Below are 14,714 nucleotides of genomic sequence, written 5' to 3'. Positions count from 1 at the left end.
ATTTAATGCACTTTTCTCGAACAGTCTTGGTTCTTTTTCAACACATTCAGGGGAGAAATCACAGTCAGAGTTAGTGCCCGCAATTTCCGCGTCAGATTCAGAAGAGGGACAATCCTGTAAATATTGTGGATGCTGTGGTACTGGTTTATCAGGGCCATGAGGAACAGGTAAAACTGCAGATCGAATATTGCTTGGATACACAATGTTACCTTTGTTGCTGCTGTTAAATCCCTTCACATTCACAGAACAGAAGTAGCAATGAGTACTGTGGTCTTGGGGTTCTCGTCACACCACTAGAATACTGAATGGCAATGCAGTTTGCTTACCGTTCACCCATTGCTGCAACTGCTCTATACAGGTTCTACAAGCCTTATGTTGTGCCCACGGCTTGTCTTGGTCTCCAAGTTTCAAGCCAAAGTAGGCATAGTAGGCCTTTCTCACTAACTCAGTTATAGTGCGCTGCTGTCTCATCGGCACGAAACTTCCACATTCAGCAGAATGTGTCTGGATTGTTCTTGTAGCCACGTCGTGATATGTTGATAGATGTAAGTTCAATATTGACACAGCACGTCACTCACATATAGAACACTTATGAAGACAAAAATCTCTTTTCACTAGCAAGCAAAACACAACTCAGACTGTTGCGGACGAAGCACAACGACAGAATAATGCCACTCACCTAAACCCGCGCGTTGCCGGCTATGTTGTAGATAGTTGTCGGCTCCACACTCTGAGCATGATAATACAGGACTACGAGATGGCTGGAGGACGTCGGATTAATAAAATAATAAAAGAATATGGAAATCTAAATTAAAGCAACACTCTTCCTAACAACGTAACAAGTGCATTAGTGCATGTGATGATGTACGCGTAATATGTGAAAATGTGATGTGATGGGAAAAAATTAACATTGGATCCTGATTTAGGATGCAGAAATCATCCTAAAAAGCAATACAGGATGGCAGCAATGAAACCATCACAGGACAGTGCAATTCAAATTCATCATGAGCAGGCACATACAGGTAAGCTCTCAATAATATTTTAAAATACTATATACTGTATCATGTTTCGTGTAATGATGGTGGTGACTGATGTTTTAAAGCAAAAAAAAATACCTAATTCATTGTGAAATGCAGAAACTTGTCTAATTTGGAAAAAATTGTTTGGTCCCTTGCGATTCTATTCTGATCAAGTTTTACTACAAAATGGGAGATTTTAGGCAATTTTTAGGAGAAAATGGTTTTCAAGGGTGCATCATTAATGACCCAGAGGGCATAAAGGATACACAATAGACATAATCATTAATTTAAAGAAATGACTTGTAACTTTACACAGATATACAAAACACATTAGTCAGCTATTTTTAGACACATGAAAACCTATTAAGTCACGTATAAATGGATATCACACTTTTAGGCTTTACCATGTGAATGAGTGAGTGAGTGAGTGAGTGAGTCTTCATTATTTTCCCTCAATATTTTAATTAGTAAGGACAAGGTGGCACAACTAGCGTTATGATTGGAAACCAGTTATTTGCTAAGTGCATCCCTAACCTAACACAACACTCACTTCTTAAATCTTGAGTTCTGGGTCTTTCCTATTGTCACAACCATCTATAAGTTGGTTGGTTGCTCCAAGACATCACCACCCAGGAAATACTGCACCAATTTCACTGATCTTTATCCAGATTACAGAATGCTTAGCCTCTTATTGATAGTTTAGTAGTATGAGATCTTCATCCCATTTTGACCTCATATATAGACCTACATTGAATAAGAAGCACCATCACCGTTTGAGAATACCAAGTACTGTCACTGTATGAGGAATTAACATAAAGTCACATCAGCATGCTCGGTGAAATCGAGTCAAATCTTAGCTACGTACAATATCAAGTCAGGTGTTTGCAAAGAAAATATCAAATTTAGGTGAAGCGAAGAGAACTGCAGCCAAAGAAGTACAAATGAAAACTGTTCACACACTGAGTCCATACAGGTTACTGAATCTTAATGCACATCGTGCATTGTAAAAAGAATATTGACTCGGTTCCATTCTTGCGTAAGTTTATAAAGCCTCTCTCCAAGTTAAATAACAAGAAGCATGTTGTATTCTTCGAAGAATAAGCAGGTAATGAACAACTGGGCTATATTGCATCAAGTCGTAATTAGTTCTGTGCACCACAAATATCCTCCAAACTACACACATAAAAGGCTGCCCACAATGTGTATTTCCTCGGTGAGGAAAAATCCATAGTCTTACTAAAAACATCACCATGTAGCATCTTCCACCAGCCGCTCACTGACAATGTCAATTAATGAGCAAAGCACTCTTGACTCCGTACTTATCAGTAATGCTCCCGTAAAGAACTTGTGCAGTACCCACTTCGCGGTATCAATCATCATCAACAGTAACCTCAATAGCGATAATCAGCAACTGTGACAGTCGTGCACAATAATACCAATAAACTCGTTGCATGCACATGTATAGACTCGCTCCATGCAGCGCAGTGTCTGCTGAAAACCACACGTTGCCACATTAAACCAACATCAACCGTCTTTACTGATATAGTAGTGTTTGCCCAGTTGCATAATCTTTACAGCTATAACATGTCTACAGACTCTTACCCAAACTAAGTTTACACCAATACACAGGTACACAGATACATAACTCCCTACTACCAAATTCTTCTTGTAATATAATGTTCTTACATCTCAATTCTAAACTCACAAGATATTTACTACCTAGTTTATATTAAAAATTATTTTATGAAAATTTCCTAACCTAAAATTGCAAATCATACACTTGTACAATTACACTCTGTATAGCCACTGTAGTCCAATCTTTCCTGCTGTCTTAATCATATCAGCATTGAATTTGTCTTTTCCACTTGCTTTACCTTTGGTCATTGCTTTCACTGCCCTTTCAAATTCCAACCATGTTATCAAGTTCTCTTCTTTTTCTTCATTTATTATTTCCATTTTCTTATCTCCTTTTTCCTCTGAGCAGTCATCCTCATTATACAGTTTTTTCAAAATACTTTGCTATCACGTCGGTAGATGCAGAGTGGGTTGTCGTCCCATAAGCTCTGTACTCTGACCGGCCAACCGAGCAGAGGAAAGTTGGCCACGGCTCTACTGTGGTTCTACGCCTCTGCATTCGGGAGACGGGCCTGGGGCACAATGCCGGACTTCACGCCTGGCCCCACCTGTTGGCTGTCCTGAGAATGGTTTTCCGTGGTTTTCCATTCTCTTGCACTAAGGCGAAAGCCAGGACAGTTCGTAGTATAGGCCACGGCCGCCCACCACCTCACCTTCTCCGCACATCTCCCGGCCTGAGAGACGGCGTCACCGTCTAAGAGGCCCGCCTCCCCCTTCAGGGGAGGAATGAAAACGTTTAGTAGTAGTAGTAGTAGTAGTAGTAGTTTGCCATCACCTTCTGAAGACCCTTTTCGTCATGTACTATGGATCCATCTTTCTGTAATGCCTTGATTTTTTCTTGATTTATTCTTTTTTGATTTTATTACTCTGTATAATAGTTTCTGATTTCCTCGACTATCTTGCTCAATTTTGTTGATAACTCTCCCCAACATTTCTTTTCTTCCTTGATACTCCTACTTACTTCCACTTTCAATCTTCTGTATTCCACATGTAACCTTTCTATCTTATTCTCATCCCTCTGATACGTTTTTTGCTTTTCTTTATCCATTCCTTTCTTCACCTTGTCCCTTTCTTTTATTTCTTTTTTTATATTGTCTGTCCACCACCATGTCTCCTTTTCCTTAACCTTTGCTTTTGTTTTCCTGCACACCTGAATTGCTGCTTCCACAAATGTCTGTCTTAAATTGTATCACTCTTCTTCTCCACTTCGTATTTTCATATTAGACAACTTCCTTTTTATACAATCATGGAATGCCATTCTTTTATCCTCCTCTTCCAATTCCCAAATTCTGATCTTTGGTTTCTTCTTCAATACAATTATAGGGATATTTACTTGTTTTAATTCCACAATCAATAATCTATGATCACTTTCCATACTTTCACTGGGGATTATCTTCGTATTCATGAGTTATTTTCCCCACTCTTGGTCTGTTATTATAAAATCGATGAGTGTTCCATACTGTCCACCCCAACTATATCGTCTGATCTTACGGTTATTCCTCTTCATAAACCATGTGTTCTTTATTATCAGGTTATTTCTGATACACAAGTCCAACAGTTTCTCTCCATCTTCATTTCTATCGCCATACCCATGTGGGCCTAGAACATTCTCATATCCCATTCTATCAGTTCCCACATGAGCATTCAGATCTCCAATTATCATGATCCCATCTCCAACAATATGTGTATCCAGTTCATTGAGGAACTCTTCTTTTTCTTCGACGCTCCATCCTGTCTGTGGAGCATACACCTGTATTATCTTCAGCAGTTCCTTGTTTACATGTATGTGAATCATTATAATTCTTTCATTTACATACTCAACATTAGCTATTGATTCTACATTCTGATTCACTACAAATCCCACTCCGTTTCTTTTCTCTTTTCTGTTACCCATCCAGTACAAGGTGTACCCCTTTCTTAGTTCCTTCATTCCTTTCCCTTTCCATTTTACTTCACTTAATCCCAGGATGCTGAGTTTTCATCTCTCCATTGGGTCAATCAATTCATTTTCCTTCCCATTCATTTAAAAAGAAATTATTGTTCCAAATTGGGTTTTGTTCTCTAATCTAACACTTGCACGAACATCAGCATTACCATCATACTGTGCAAATGTAGTCAGAGACTTGTCAATTCCATTTTCCATTTTTAAAATTCTATCCGAGGCTTGTATTAAAGTTGAAAGCAAGTACAAATTTACTCATCTGCTGACCTGCTAAGCCTAACACATCTGATGATTTTCTTTCGGGGTTTACTCCCTTAGCCTTTGAAGATCCCTCTTCTCTACAAGGCAGTGGTTTCCTCTTCTAATTTTCCCCAGAGAGGATGGGTTGCCTCATCCACCCTCTTTGCCATTCCGAAGGTCTCTGCCTAAGATGCTGTTAAGGTCCTCACCGGTAAACTAAGGCATGGGTTCCACATTATACCCCTTGAGACTGGGTCCCTACTGATGTGGAGGATACCCACCCCTGCAACGTGGATGCGCCAGACAAGTGCTAATTAATTTTTACAAATTTTCCCACGTCTCTCTCTCTTTTTTTTTCCTAGTGGCTTTACGTCACACCGACACAGATAGGTCTTATGGCGACAATGGGATAGGAAAGGCCTAGGAGTTGGAAGGAAGTGGCCGTGGCCTTAATTAAGGTACAGCCCCAGCATTTGCCTGGTGTGAAAATGGGAAACCACGGAAAACCATCTTCAGGGCTCCCGACAGTGGGATTCGAACTCACTATCTCCTGGATGCAAGTTCACAGCCACGCACTCACGTCTGTTACTGAAGATGGTACTACAGGTGTTGAAAGTGGTCTAACAAAATAAAATGAATATTTCTACCCGTATAATAAAGTGTTGATTATTAAATTTCAAACCTCTCCGCAGTGCTCATATGGGGTGAGGGCATATGATGCTACTGATGGCAATTCGTCTGTCGGATGGAGACTTTAAGCCCGGAGCTGTTCCCTTGGTCCTATACGACAGGATTGGGCTATGTGCCAGCACCAGGTTTCACCCTCTCCCTTCCTACTATCATATATCACATCATTAATTTCATTTCATTAGCTCCTCTGATGAGGTTGACATCAGGTAGGGCATCCGGTCATGAAAACCGCCACCAAAGATTCATCTCACCTCATTCCCGGCGCTGTAGAGAAACAGCACGAGGGTTGGACAAACAACGAAGTGTTGATTAGGTGGACCATTTACCCCAATTTCTTTAAGGGGTGACCTACACCTTAGTACATGGAAAAATGGGGTGTATCTTCAATACGGACAACAATGATTTTTATCACTTGCAAAATGGGGTGTGTTAAACTTTTTTTCCGTAGCAATGGAAATGAATACTAATAGGAAACTTAGTACGACAGAGGGATTATTCCTTAATAATATTCCTACATATTTATAAATCATAGAAACCTATGCGGTTAGATATAATCAATTATTCAAAATGGTGGTATAGAAATGGCCACTATTTTCCAGTTTCCCTGATAATTTCTGAACACATGAATATTTTTCCATGGTTTCCTTTAATTATGATTAGTAATGCTACAGCTACAATATGAACTACAATCATAAAGTCCATCAGGTATATATATTTATTTTTCATAAAGTTATTTTCAAGTAGTCAATTTTTCCTTAATTTTCATTTGAAAATATCTTTTTAAACTTAATCAATGAAGCCAGGACAATAATTCTAGTACGTATTCTTCTTCTCTATGAAATATATATGCATGCAAAATTTCATATTAATATGTTAAAAACCTTCAGAGTCAGCAGGGGAAAAGTTATGAAAAACAAAAGTTACGAGGAAACAAGCAACAAACCTACCAATATAAGGCTTACTTGGGTTACAGGGCTTCATGTTTTTGGTCATAACTTTACAGGTATTGGAGATATTATCAAAAATTATGCACAGTTATACAGAAAAAAGTTCAATTTTTAAATGAAAAAATTAACTGAATAATTGCAATTTTGGTCATTTAAAGGTGTTTGTCCCCCCCTTAAGGTAGGCTATCACATGATAAATATTCGCTACCTTTCACTGTACCACTCAACACAGAATAAATTTCTAATTCCTGATTAGAATGCAAAATACAAACACAAACAGGCTCATTGGGTTATTCAGCTATCTCACTGCTAACCAGCAAGCAAAACTGAACTTTCCTAAATCTAACAGTTTGCTCCCCAAAGGTGCAATTTACCCTGTGAAATTCAGGAATTTAACGCCTTGTCTTGGCATCCTGCACCTTTCCCCAACCTGCCTCCAGTGGCAACGGCTCTTATCTCTTTATCCTGTGAAGTTCAGGGATTCAAGGCCTTTTCCCGTAATTGTGAAACTTTCCTCAACCTGTCTCCTGTGGCGAGGGTTCTTATATGTGTTGGAACTCTCATTTCTTTCACAAGGGATGTCAAAGAACATTTTCAGGACTGGGAAAAATATGATCGTACTAAGCAAATTTGTAATGCAAGGAGCAAGGAACTTTTATACAGATTTACGATGGGAATCGAGATTTTGAAATTACAATATGCTAAACGAGAAAACACCTTAAAGAGGAATGCACTAACAAGATTTCGCTGTACACATAATTTACAGCTGCAAAATTATGAAGCTTACTATAGATTCCCATGTGAAGCTGTAAATTTTATGTTTAGGTACAGTACACAAACGAAATGAAAGACATACTCTCACATCAAAAAACCTTTAACAAGTGCACTGCAGTAGATTCCAGAATTAACTGAACATGAATTATCAGTTCAGTGTATTTAGTAATCGGCATATCTGGTAGGTATCCCTGAAACAGCGTCTCATTTACTTTCTGACAAAGAACAGTGCATCAACTTACCTTTTTATGGTCAGCTGCAACAAACCACTGGTTAGAATGATTCCATTTTATCAGTGGAGAGATCATAGGGGTTCCTCTGCTAACAGGATATTCCACTGAAGGGTACAGTTTACCCAAATCCATGTTGATGCCTCTGTTGTATAACCTGGACAAAGAAAATCAATAGTGTGTCCTTACCAATTTGATTTACATTACTTCTGGGAAACAACTTTGTAAACAAAATGGAAGTGAATGGAATGCAGTAGGGTTCATGGTATGGTTAGTGTACCTGAGTATTTGCGTACCTGATTATTCGAGCATTAGCTGGAGCATTCAGGTAAGAAGTGGGCACCCATGTTATCAGGGTAATCTTTCACTCACTTGATTCATATGTTACCCAGATAATTGTTCATTACAATTTTTCAATCTTATAACGAGAAAGATTAATAAAGTCCATTCATTTTGAAATGAACATACAAACTCCAAAAGTAAAAGATTTAAAGTTAGTGTTTCAAAATAAATTACATCTTTTGTTATGGCTGTGATGGAAATGACATGTGAAAACCAACATAAAAGAGTTTGGTTACATTTTTCTTCCATGTCATCATCATCATCATCATCATCATCATTTCCCTTTATCCAGCTGTAGCCAGGTAGGGGCAAATATGGTTCCTCTCCACTTTCTTCGGTCTTTCCACCACTCCTCCTCCAACAATGTGTCCCAGTCCAGATTTCTTTCTATAATGCTGCGTTGGATGGTATCCTTCCATCTCAATCGTGGTCGTCCATGGCCTCTCCTTCCTTGGATTTGCATTTCCATCACCTTTTTTGGCATTTTTTCGTCGCTCATGCGCTTTATGTGACCAAACCATCTTAGTCGGCTCTTCTCTATTCTATCATTCATTTTTTCCACTCCAATTTCTTCCCGGATTTTCTCATTCCTTATTTTGTCTCTTCTACTCTTCTGTATCATACTCCTCAAGAACTTCATTTCGGCTGCCTGTATTCGACTCTCATCCTTCTTTGTCATTGTCCAAGTTTCTGCTCCGTAAGTTGTTATGGGTACGTAATACATCTTGTACATAGTATCCTTTGCTTCCGTTGGCACATCTTTGTCCCATAACATGTTTCTTACACTATGATAGAAACAACTTCCAGCTTGAATCCGTTTACTAATCTCAGCATCCAGTCGAGCATTCTCCATTAATTCACTCCCCAGGTATTTAAACGTTTCCACTACTTCCAGGGGCTTGTCTGCAAGTCTAATCTGACCTTTCCCTTCTTTCTCCCCTCTAGTCATAACAAGAGTTTTACTCTTTTCTACACTTATTTTCAATCCACATTCTTCGATCTTCCCATTCACCACATTCAACTGTTCTTGAACCTTCCTGTCATCTTCTCCCCAAATCACAATATCATCTGCAAATAACATGTTCATTTCTCTTCCTCCATATGCTGCTTTTGCTGTTCTCATGATGTCATCCATTATTATTGTAAACAGGATTGGTGATAGAACACTTCCCTGTCTCAGCCCACTAGTTATTTTGAACCAACTTGTCCTGCCAACTTGTGTTTCACGCAACTACAACATTCCTTATACAATGCCATGATCATTTTTTAAATCTCTGTCCAATTCCTTTTTGCACCAGACTGTCCCAAACTTTCGTCCTGGGGACACTGTCATATGCCTTTTCAATATCAATGAATGTCATCACCATATCATTCCCGTACTCCCAATGCTTTTCCATTAGTTGTCTCATAATGAAAATGGGCTCTATTGTTGACCTTCCACTTCTGAAACCAAACTGATTTTCCTGTATCTGATTCTCAACCCTCAACCTTATTCTACTTTCCAGTATCCTTTCCATTATCTTAGCAACATTAGAGTAATTCCCCTGTAGTTCTTCAAAACTTTCTTATCACCTTTCTTGAAAATTGGGATGATTATTCCTTTTTGCCAATCCTCAGTGACCTCCTTATTCTCCCAGACATTCCTAAGAACCCGATATGTCCACTGCAGGCCTACAGCTCCAGCTGCCTTTATCATCTCCACTGAAATTTCATCTATTCCAGCAGTTTTTCCATTCTTCATCTTTCTTACTGCCATTTCAATTTCATTCATTGTAATTTCTTTATCCATTTCTTCATCAACTAATTGCCTTTTCTGGTCGTCCATTGAATGACTGTCATCCGTTCTTATGTTCAGGAGCTTCTGAAAATACTCTCTCCATCTATTTCTTATTTCTTCTGGCTTTGTGAAAGTTATGCCACCTTCATCCTTCACAAATCTGGTGTTTACTTGATCTCTCTTTTTGTTTCTTAAAATACCATACAGTAATTTCTTGCTGCCCTGCGTATCGTCTCTCAATTTCTGTGTGAATAAGGCCCAGCTTTTCCTCTTTTCTTCCTCCACTACTTTCTTGGCCAAATTCTTTGCCTCCACATATTTTCTTCTACTTTCTTAAGTCTTAGATGTTTTCCATGCTTTCCATGCCATTTTCTTTTCCTTCACTTTAATCTTTACCCTATCATTCTACCAGTGTGTTTCTTTGTCTTTCACATTTCCTGATGTTCTACCACACACCTTTTCTGCACATCCAACCAGTGCTTCCTTAAATCTTTTCCATTCCTCTTCAACATTCCCCACCTCTGTCCTGGGTACCAAGGGTATTATTTCCCTTTGAAATTCTTCTTGTATGTTTTTCTCCTTCAACTTCCATACTTTAATTCTTTTCTCTTTTCTTAATTGGGGTTTTTCAATCTTTCCAACTTTCAATTTTCCTATCACAACTCTATGATCTCCACCAAAGGCTTCTTCAGGCATGGCTGTTACATCTACAAGGTTCTTCCGGTGTTCTTTCTCTATGATTATATAATCAATCATGGTCTTTGTTCGTCTGTCTCCCCGACCATACCTTGTAATCTTCTGACTGTTCTTCTTCCTAAACCAGGTGTTTCCAACAATCATTTGATTCCTCATGCAAAAATCCACCAACAACTCGCCTTCTGGATTTACATTTCCATATCCAAAGGGCCCTACAACATCTTCCTTTCCTTGTCTTTCCATTCCAACTTGTGCATTTAGATCTCCCATCAATAGTACTTCCTTATCTTCTATCTGTCTCTTCACTTCCTCTAAGAAGTCCTCTAGATGTTCATCTATGCAACCAGTTTGTGGGGCATACAACTGAAATAGATCTTTCACGCCATTTTCAAACTGGAGTCTCATCATCATTATCCTATCGCTGACGTACTTTGTATATTCCACATATTCTTGGATTTCTCTTCTAAGTATGATGGCCACTCCATTTTTTGCTTCAGGTCCTCCGCTGTAATACAGCCTGTATCCTTCTCTCAGAGGGATCTCCCCTGTACCCCTCTTCTTGGTCTCGCACAGTCCAAGTATGGCTATATCTCTTTCTATCATGAAGTCAACCAGTTCTTCTGTCTTTCCCGTCAGTGTCAGTACATTTACTGTTGCAATTTTGATGTAGTTTGGTGCTGGTTGCCCACTTTTCACAGTTCCCCCAGCACCTGAAGAGCTGCGCATCGCTTTTAGCAGGGGACGCCCTAACCTTTTCCGAGGCACCATATCTGCTTTGTCCATATAGGCTATTGTTACGATGGGCTCGCCACACCCAAAGGCATTTTATACCTACTGCCAGGTAGGAGACAGACGCCTTTCGTAGCCGCTCCTCTGGAGTACAGACACTACGGGTATGCCCCTTCTGCCATCTCCGCCGTACCGAAATCCACCTTCTCCGCCGTAGATGCCGTTGAGGTCTTCACTCGTAACCCTGAGCTGGGACCCATACCAGATGTTACACACCGGTCAGTGTGCTCTGGGACTCACATAGGCAGGGGAGCCACTCCCTGGGTAGGGCTGCCTCCGAAGAGGGTCCCTACCTGCTACCTGCTTTCTTCCATGTATCTGCCAATTTTAAGTGAAGCAATTTACACTCATCAAAAATACTGTACTGTAGTTAAGCATTTGCTAAATTCTATTGTGTTGAAGTGGCCCCAATATCATACTATTTAATGTGAAACTCAGAATAATAAATATAACATAAATGTATACTTCTGGTAACTGTGAACCTAGCATGGAAAGAAAGAAAAATACTCAGTATATGACTAACAAATTAAGGAACCTCTTCAATTAGAACATTGCATATAAATACTTAAGCCAATAACTTCCTATATTAGGCCATGTGGAGTGACTGTCTTTTCTTCTCACGGAGGACGTGGTCGGGGTGGTGGACAAGGCTGCCAACCTCTCTAGGTAATACTATGATGGGACAAGCCCCCAGCTTAGAGCCACGAAGTGGCCTTAGGCCTCTAGCTCGCACTATGCAAACAACATTTGTCTGAAGTGGTTAGGGTAGGTGTGCACAAGAACGTTGGTCTTGATTGGTTAGGATAGGGGTGAGGACAAGTAAATGGATTCTGGAGGCGCAAGCCCCCAGGTTAGAGCCACGAAGCGGCCTTAGGCCTCTAGTTTCCCCTGTGCAAACACTCATTGTTCTGTGCTGGTTAGGGTAAGGGTGCACAAGACCATTGGTCTGGATTGGTTAAGGTAGGGGTGGACAAGACTACTGGTCTGGATTGGTTAGGGTAGGGGTGGACAAGACCATTGGTTTAGATTGGTTAGGGTAGGGGTGGAAGACCACTGGTCTGGATTGGTCAGGGTAGGGGTGGGGATGAGCAAAGGGGGTCTGGAGGCCTAAGCCCCCAGGTTAGAGCCACGAAGCAGCCTTAGGTTTCTAGTTCCCCTGTGTAAACACCATTGGTCTGCACTGGTTAGGGTACGGTTTGAGCGATAGCAGCGTATTCTGTGTGGGCTAGTGGTGGAAAGTTGAATTACAATTTTCTTTTTATACTTCAGATTGATGAGAGACAATTAGAACACATTTTAGAGAGTCCAGTGGTGGAAAGCTAAATTCCAATAATGTTATCAGTACTTTTTCTTTTTTTTTCCTTTTTTTGCTAGTTGCTTTACATCGCACCGACACAGATAGGGTCTTATGGCGACGATGGGACAGGGAGGGCTTAATTGAGGTACAGCCCCAGCATTTGCCTAGTGTGAAAATGGGAAACCACGGAAAACCATCTTCAGGGCTGCCGACAGTGGGGTTCAAACCTACTATCCCCCAAATACTAGATACAGGCCGCACTTAAGTGACTGCAGCTATCGAGCTTGGTAGTACTTTTTCAAAATAAAGAATGCTCCAGGCCGATAACAACTGGTTAGGGTACGGTTTAACACTTTTTAGCACTTTTTTTAAAACATAAGATTTGTTTCAGGCAGATAAGAATGGAATCTTGTATTGGGCATTATCTGTGCTTTTATTCTGCGTGGGTAGGTAATACAACATGGTTATTGCGATTGTTGACTGGTGCCACATGCAACTTTACACTGACCAATAGGAATGCAAGTTCATACTTCAGGAATACACAATGGCGAATATTGCTTTCTATTTGGTTATAAAAATAAATGTACATCGGGGGGAGGGGGGGGGAGGCCGCAGGATGGTGGGTTCCAGGACATTGCAAAGAATACAACTCTCTTCTAAAAGCATTTTAATTCCTATTAATGTTACTAAGGTTGGAATTTTCTGGCTTAAGTTTTACACATTGCACATTAAAGACAGTTTTCAATGCAGTCATGAGTCAACAAAGTGTTGGTCCTCGTTGAACTCTGAGGCACTTGTGAATGTGATGCTGCATGTCCAGTACCAAATCATTGAGCATTTCTTGAAGCAATTGGTCCCACTCCTTGAAGACAGCATCTTTTAGGGCCTGATTGTTAGTGGTGGATGTTGATGGTTGGACTTTGCTCTTTTAAGAAAGGTCCATGCATGCTCTATACGGTTCATGTCTGAAGAAGATGCTGGCCAGGCCATTCTGCAAATCCTATGTTTCCCAAGGTATCCATTTGTAACAATCTTCGCTCACCTGTATTCCGCCAGCAATCTATCCAACCTCAAGAATGATCTTTCATCGCCTAAACACTGCATGACAACTACAGTCTACACCAGACTCTGCTCAACTGCCTGCAAGTTCCAGCTCAGATAATGCACTACCTACATCATCTGTGCTATGTAAACAGACCCAACATGAACATTCTAGTGCATTCTTATCTCACCATATAAATACAACTGCAAAACCACCTTCAATTCAGTCTGCATTAAATATGTGAGAGTGATCTTACAGGGAGTATGAGCCTAAGTGGGAGCCCAAAACGCTTGACACTGACTCTCAATCCACACTATTGTCTTGGCTCCCCATAACAGTGTCTTCCTCTTCTGTCATGCTTCCCCATTTGTCCTGATGGTGATCTCAGTGAATGGGCTACCAAGGCTGATTCTGGCAAGGCACAGTTCGACACTGGTGTCGACGAGGAGGCAGATTTCTTACACGTTCATCACAGTATCAGGTGTTGCATGACTGGAGGCAGCATTGAATCTGGAACCATTGCAACAGCCAACATTGCCACAACTTCTCCCTCTTCTTCTCATAGACCCCACCATTTGGTTTCATTTTCATTTCAATTGAATTCTCCTTGTGTATGCAAAATATCTCAAGAGTTTGTCTCCCAAAGCCGCAACGTTTGTGAGAACTAAGCGGAAAGTTTTCCTAACAGTACAGCTTGTTTGAATATGGACTGCTCAGATTGAATATATTGTAAATTTTGCCTACTACTGGTGTGTGAAGTATCAATTTGAAAGAGTACGTTCTGTGGTACTATTGTGAACTAAATTCTCTCTGCTCTCTATTCTTCCAACTCACTTCCACAGCCGTGTTGTCTGTTGTTCTCATGCCCAACTAAAGGAGGCTTTAATGGGCTGGACTCATCTTTTACCTGAATCGATGTAGTACCTAATTTCTCTAAGACAATTTTATGGAAGGTAGTTCAAAATATTTTACTATCCCTCCTATTTAATATTTTAAAAAAGAGATAAAGAGAAAAGGATATTTTTTTTTAATAATGCTATTTGCTTTTACGTCCCACTAACTACTTTTACGCTCTTCGGAGACGCCGAGGTGCCGGAATTTAGTCCCGCAGGAGTTCTTTTACGTGCCAGTAAATCTACCGACACGAGGCTGTCGTATTTGAGCACCTTCAAAAAAGGATATTTAGAAAGGTTGAAGAAGGGTTGTCTCATCTTAAAATCTCTCTATAACGGACAACTTTGGGACAAAAAAAAAAAGTTGTCCATTATAAAGGGGTGTCCGCCTGAAAGAGAGT

General features: G+C 40.2%; 1 protein-coding gene across 2 annotated transcripts in view; it reads right to left on the bottom strand.

Moving 5' to 3' along the window:
- LOC136883437 (fatty acid synthase) overlaps positions 1-14,714 on the bottom strand; it is an 844,467-nt gene that overhangs the window by 473,370 nt on the left and 356,383 nt on the right. For both annotated transcript variants that reach the window (XM_068229660.1, XM_068229661.1), the window contains one exon: positions 7,490-7,634. In XM_068229660.1, coding sequence (XP_068085761.1) covers positions 7,490-7,634 — 145 coding nt within the window. The remainder of the gene's footprint in view (positions 1-7,489; positions 7,635-14,714) is intronic.

The sequence above is a fragment of the Anabrus simplex genome, chromosome 11 (assembly GCF_040414725.1).
Source record: "Anabrus simplex isolate iqAnaSimp1 chromosome 11, ASM4041472v1, whole genome shotgun sequence".
Lineage (NCBI taxonomy): Eukaryota > Metazoa > Arthropoda > Insecta > Orthoptera > Tettigoniidae > Anabrus > Anabrus simplex.
This window is presented reverse-complemented; position numbering and strand designations above follow the sequence as displayed.